Source organism: Bombina bombina, chromosome 2 (assembly GCF_027579735.1).
Source record: "Bombina bombina isolate aBomBom1 chromosome 2, aBomBom1.pri, whole genome shotgun sequence".
NCBI lineage: Eukaryota > Metazoa > Chordata > Amphibia > Anura > Bombinatoridae > Bombina > Bombina bombina.
This window is the reverse complement of record NC_069500.1, coordinates 740,417,437-740,423,714: the sequence shown is the minus strand read 5'-3', so window position 1 is coordinate 740,423,714 and position 6,278 is coordinate 740,417,437. Positions and strand designations below refer to the sequence as shown.

General features: G+C 38.0%; 1 protein-coding gene across 1 annotated transcript; it reads left to right on the top strand.

Annotated features, from left to right (window-relative positions):
- The first annotated feature begins 2,136 nt into the window (after positions 1 to 2,136).
- On the top strand, positions 2,137 to 5,042 carry LOC128647239 (zinc finger BED domain-containing protein 4-like). Its single transcript, XM_053700028.1, has 2 exons — positions 2,137 to 3,335; positions 4,352 to 5,042. Exons 1-2 carry the CDS (start codon positions 2,137 to 2,139, stop codon positions 5,040 to 5,042), a joined length of 1,890 nt encoding a protein of 629 aa, XP_053556003.1.
- The last annotated feature ends 1,236 nt before the right edge of the window (positions 5,043 to 6,278 follow it).

Sequence of the window (6,278 nt, the reverse complement as noted above, 5' to 3'; positions counted from 1 at the left end):
GGCAGGCATTACAGTTCATAATGTGGCAGGCATTACAGTTCATAATGTGGCAAGGCATTAAAGTTTATAATGTGGCAAGGCATTACAGTTCATAATGTGGGAGGCATTACAGTTCATAATGTGGCAGGCATTACAGTTCATAATGTGGCAGGCATTACAGTTCATAATGTGGCAGGCATTACAGTTCATAATGTGGGAGGCATTACAGTTCATAATGTGGCAGGCATTACAGTTCATAATGTGGCAGGCATTACAGTTCATAATGTGGCAAGGCATTAAAGTTTATAATGTGGCAGGCATTACAGTTCATAATGTGGCAGGCATTACAGTTCATAATGTGGCAGGCATTACAGTTCATAATGTGGGAGGCATTACAGTTCATAATGTGGGAGGCATTACAGTTCATAATGTGGCAGGCATTACAGTTCATAATGTGGCAGACATTACAGTTCATAATGTGGGAGGCATTACAGTTCATAATGTGGGAGGCATTACAGTTCATAATGTGGCAGGCATTACAGTTCATAATGTGGCAGGCATTACAGTTCATAATGTGGCAGGCATTACAGTTCATAATGTGGCAAGGCATTAAAGTTTATAATGTGGCAGGCATTACAGTTCATAATGTGGCAGGCATAACAGTTCATAATGTGGGAGGCATTACAGTTTATAATGTGGCAAGGCATTACAGTTCATAATGTGGCAAGGCATTACAGTTCATAATGTGGCAAGGCATTACAGTTCATAATGTGGCAAGGCATTAAAGTTTATAATGTGGCAAGGCATTAAAGTTTATAATGTGGCAGGCATTACAGTTCATAATGTGGCAAGGCATTAAAGTTCATAATGTGGCAAGGCATTAAAGTTCATAATGTGGCAAGGCATTAAAGTTCATAATGTGGCAAGGCATTAAAGTTCATAATGTGGCAAGGCATTAAAGTTCATAATGTGGCAAAGCATTACAGTTCATAATGTGGCAGCACAATTATGCATTGAAAGGGGTGGAAATATCTGGAAGCAAGTTACTGGAGTGCTAGGTAGACAGTGATGAATGACACAAGCATGGGGACTCTGCAGGGATGCCAGCTCCTGTCCTGAGTCTAGTGTATATATATATATATATCTTAGGCAAATACTACATACACACAGCAAGCAGCATATTCAGTTTTATGTATTCGTCTAACATTTTATTTAGAAAGAGCTTGTCATTTTAAACAACTTTTTAACTTATTTCTATTATCTAATTTGCTTCATTCTCTTGATGTCCTTTGCTGAAAAGCATATCTAGAAAGGCTCAGTGTCAGTAGCTGCTTATCGGTGGCTGCACATAGATGCCTCTTGTTATGATTGGCTGACCCATGTGCACTGCTATTTCTTCAACAAAGGATATATAAAGAATGAATCAAATTAGATATTAGAATTGCATCTGTACCTGAATCATGAAAGAAATATTTTGGGTTTAGTGTCCCTTTAAATAAAAAACACAGTGGCAACACATCTTTAATAAAGTTATGACATGAGGGACCAGTCCCTTAAAAAAACTATAATGTCCTCTTGTACTGGCTGGTTAATTGCCACATGCCCACAAATGGGTAAATTTACCCATTTGCATGCACACAATAATTTTGTGCTCTACTTGTAATCTAGTCCTTAATGTTTAAACAGCCCCACACTCTGTATGGTTCAGAAATAAATATAAGCTTGAGACTGAGGGCTTCAGGCACTGTTGTAAATAACAAGCACTGGGAAGGGAATGGGAGAGAAAAAAAAGTATATATAGAAGCATCCATTTTAAGTTTTTCAGTTTCTGTTTTAAAGTAAAAGAGAACTGTTTAGATAAAGTTGTTGTTTTTAACAAGCAGGTGTCATGATGTATACCTAAGTTCTGCCTGACAACTAGTGGTGATGTCACTTCCCTATCCCCTCTGATTGACCTGGCTGCCCCTGCCATACCATTAGATTATGTTAAACAGCTCCTCCCCAATGTTTTTCTCCTAACAATAGTTCCTCCCCATTGACCATTCTAATACTAATAATAATATTGCTGGTTTGCCTATAACTATAGCTATAAAGCTCTTTAACTGCTTTGATAAAACTTTTTCTCTGTCACTTATCACAAGCAATTTAGTAGTAAGGATGGCTTCAAGAAAAAGAAGCAGTATCTGGATTCATTTTGATGAGGTTGGTCCACAGAAGGTAAAATGCAAGCTCTGCAACAATATTTTGTCAGGCCAAGGAGGAACAACTTCAAATTTCTGGCGACATCTGCAAAGCAAACATCCTACTGCATTGCTTATGCAAGTAAGACAAGAGGATTCAGCAGAAACCACACAAGCATCAACCTCAGGTGGCACCATCATCAGCACCCCATCCCCGACCCCTACAACTGAAGCATCTACAACATCTAGGAGTGGCATCAATGTACAAAGGCCTAGGCAAGGCCAAATTACTAGGCATGTGAGACCACCAATTAGCCCCATCAGGCAGAGAAAAGTCGATGAGGAGTTAACTAAAATGGTTGCTCTAGATTTGAGACCCTTTTCAATTGTTAATGACAAGGGATTTTGGAATTTCGTAAAGGCAATTGATCCATCGTACATTTTCCCAAATAGAAAGACACTATCAGCAACTTTATTGCTACAGCTATATGACAAAATTAAGGCAGAACTGATGGTTAAAGTAAGTAATGCCTCTGCTGTGTGTCTGACAACTGACTGCTGGACATCACGGACTGCTACTAGTTATATGGCAGTGACTTGCCATTATATAGATGATAATTTTAAACTGTTATCATCTCTGCTGGACTGTTTTTCATTTACAGACAGGCACACAGCTGACAACATGGCAGCTGAACTTAAAAACATTTGTGAAGAGTGGGGCATCACAAACAAAGTTGTTGCTTGTGTCTCTGACAATGCAAGTAATATAAAAGCAGCTATCCGGCAGGCTGGATGGAATCACGTGGCCTGCTTTGCCCACACTTTGAACTTAATTGTCAGTGAAAGCTTAAAGCATATTCAGGAGACAGTGACAAAGGTGAAGAGTGTTGTAGAGTCTGTGAACAGAAGCACTGTTGCAACTGAGAGACTAAAAGCCACACAAAAACAAATGGGCCTTGAAGAACTGAAGCTAAAGCAAGACGTTGTAACAAGGTGGAATTCTACATATTACATGCTGAATAGATTTTCGGATCAGAAAGAAGCCATTATTGGCACACCTGCATTAGTCAACCCCAGCCTTCCAACCCTGACACTTGATGAGTGGGAAATAATAAAAGAAGCCTGTGAAATACTAAAGCCCTTTGAAGAGGTCACTGTTGAAATCAGCGCAGACAGGTGTGTATGAATTTAATATACCATATAACCATTTTAAAGGGATAGTAAACCCAAATGTATTCCATGATTCAGATAGAGCATGAAATGTTAAGCAACTTTCTAATTTATTCCTATTATACATTTGTCTTTATTCTCTTGGTTTATTTATTTTAGTGTTAGCTTAGGAGCCAGCAGATTTTTGTTCAGCACCCTTGGTAGCACTTGCTGATTGGTGGCTACATTTAGCCACCAATTATCAAGAGCTAACCCCCAGGTGCTGAAACAAAAATCTGCTGGCTCCTAAGCTTACACTCCTGATTTTCAAATTAATATACCAAGAGAATAAAGACAAATTTATAATAGGAGTAAATTAGAAAGTTGCTTACAATTGCCTGTTCTATCTGAATCACATTATGTTTTATTTAGAAGATGCTTAGATACAAGGTAATCACAGAGGTAAAAAGTGTATTAATATAACAGTGTTGGTTATGCAAAACTGGGGAATGGGTAATAAAAGGATTAGCTATCTTTTAAAACAATACAAATTCTATGGTAGACTGTCCCTTTAAACTTGAAAAATGTTATTGTTTAGAAAAAGATAGATAATCTCTTTAATAATACCCATTCACCAGTTACTTATCTTAGTGCTGTTTACAAACTTGCATTTCTGCCAATGAGTGCTGCAGATTCATGAATAACTCCACAGGAGTGAGCATAATGTTATCTATATGGCCACATGAAAAAGCAGTGCATTTTATTAGCTATTCACAGCCAGACAGTGAAATAAGAGGCAGCCTTCAAGGGCTTAGAAATTAACATAAGAGCCTACCTAGGTTTAGCTTTCAACAAAGAATACCAAGAGAACAAAGCAAATTTGATTATAAAAGTGACTTGGAAAGTTGTTTAAAATGACATGCCCTATCTGAATCATGAAAGTTTAATTTGGACCTTAAAGTATTATTTTGTCATAGTTCAAACCATATGTACTACAATAGGTCTGATTGTAAATGTTGTGTCATCTCTTTCTCTTATAACAGATATGTGACTGCATCAAAAGTCATTTTAATCGTAAGGGGGCTGCAAAAAGTTGTTCAGCGATCACGGGCCGCTGTGTCCACTCATGGCCCAGTTATCGCAATGGTGGAGGCCTTTAAAGAACAAATGCAAAGACGCTTCCACCAAATTGAACACTTCCGTCTGCTGGCTGAGGCAACCCTGCTGGACCCTAGATTTAAGCAAAGGGCTTTCCACGATGGAGCAGCAGCAGATGAAGCGGCAAAAAATATAACTACAGCTGCTGCAAGACTATCGGATATTACCCAAGGGGGTCAACCTCAAGCTGGCCCTGCTGATGCCCCACCCCCTCCTCCATCACAACAGTCTTCTTTCTGGGAAGACTTTGATGAGAGAGTGGCTGATGCAGTCCCCCTCTGCAACCCTACTTGCACTGCAATGTCAGAAATGAGACGCTATCTTGCCGACTCCTTGATTCCAAGGTCTGAAGACCCATTGGCTTGGTGGAAATCAAGGCAGGGGATCTATGAAGGACTAACTGCTATTATGAAAAGGAGACTTTGTATAGTAGCTACCTCTGTACCTGCAGAAAGGATTTTTTCAAAAACTGGGCAAATCATTTCAGAAAGGAGGAACAGGCTGAGTCCAAATAAAGTTAGACAGCTCATTTTTCTAAATGCAAATATCACCTCTCCTGAAGAAAAATCAACATAGAGAGGGGCAAATAATTGTAAGTTTGTTTGAAAACTTGAGTCTGTAATACTACACTTGCACTTTCTTCTGTTTATTTAGGTTTTCTTTAGCTCTGTTGTTAAAGGGACATTACTGATGAAACCTAAAAAATGTTAATTTTTCAGATAGAGAATACAATTTTAAACACATTTACTTCTGTTATCTAATTTGCTTTATTATCTTGGTATCCTTTGTTGCACACAAAAAAAAACAGCAATGCAAATTGGCGAGCCAATGACATGAAGCATATATATGCAACCGCCAATCAGCAGCTCTTGAGCCTACCTAGGTATGCTAACAAAGGATACTTAGAGAACAAAACAAATTATATAACAGAAGTAAATTGTTTAAAATTGCATTGGTGTATCAAGATAGAATAAAGTATTGTTTAAGTTAAGTAAATATGTAAGGGCAATCTTTTTCTTGTTATTACAATTATTTATGTTCTTTAAAATAAGTTGACACTATTTTATTAAAGCATTATTTATTTTTAAATCAAACCCTGTTTGTAACTGTGTCATTATCAACATTGCTGACTATATAGGTCATGGGTGTAGGAACCAAAAAAAAAACTGGGGGGGGGGTGGGATTGGGCAGTTAGCCATTACACTATCAAGGTATTTTTTTTATTATTATTGTATTGTGCCAATGTATTCCACAGTAATGACATGTGTGTATCACAGAGCTGTTAGTATGGCCATTGTTTAGGGGCAGGGTTAACAGGGGGGTCCTTAGGGTTAATTTAGTGTGAGGAGTATGTATAGTAAGGGACACTACTATAACAGTGTTGGTTATGCAGAATTAGGGAATGGGTAATAAAGGGATTATCTATCTTTTAATAAAACAAACTTATATTGTAGATTGTCCCTTTAACTGAATGATTCATTGCAATGCTCACTCTAGAATCATATATATTACAGTGCTGTGCTGTTGAATCAGTGTACTAGTGTGTACTGTGTTAACTCAGTGATTCATTAGCAACTGTGTTATAACTCAGTAATTCATAGCAGAAGCAGAGACCTCACTCTAGAATCATATTACATGCTGCCTCACTGACCAAAGTAGTATAGCTGCAGACTGGAGCTCCACTCTAGACAGGAAACATGTGACCTCCACTGACGCTAGACAGGAAACATGTGACCTACACTCAAAGCTTTTTTTTTTTCTTTTTTCAATCAACTTTAATGTAACAGACAACCTATAGACAATCATTCTGAA

Coding starts and splice junctions, on each gene's coding strand:
- LOC128647239 (XM_053700028.1), top strand. CDS start 2,137: ATGGCTTCAAGAAAAAGAAGCAGTATCTGGATTCATTTTGATGAGGTT. Junction 3,336..4,351: donor GTTGAAATCAGCGCAGACAG/GTGTGTATGAAT, acceptor CTCTTATAACAG/ATATGTGACTGCATCAAAAG.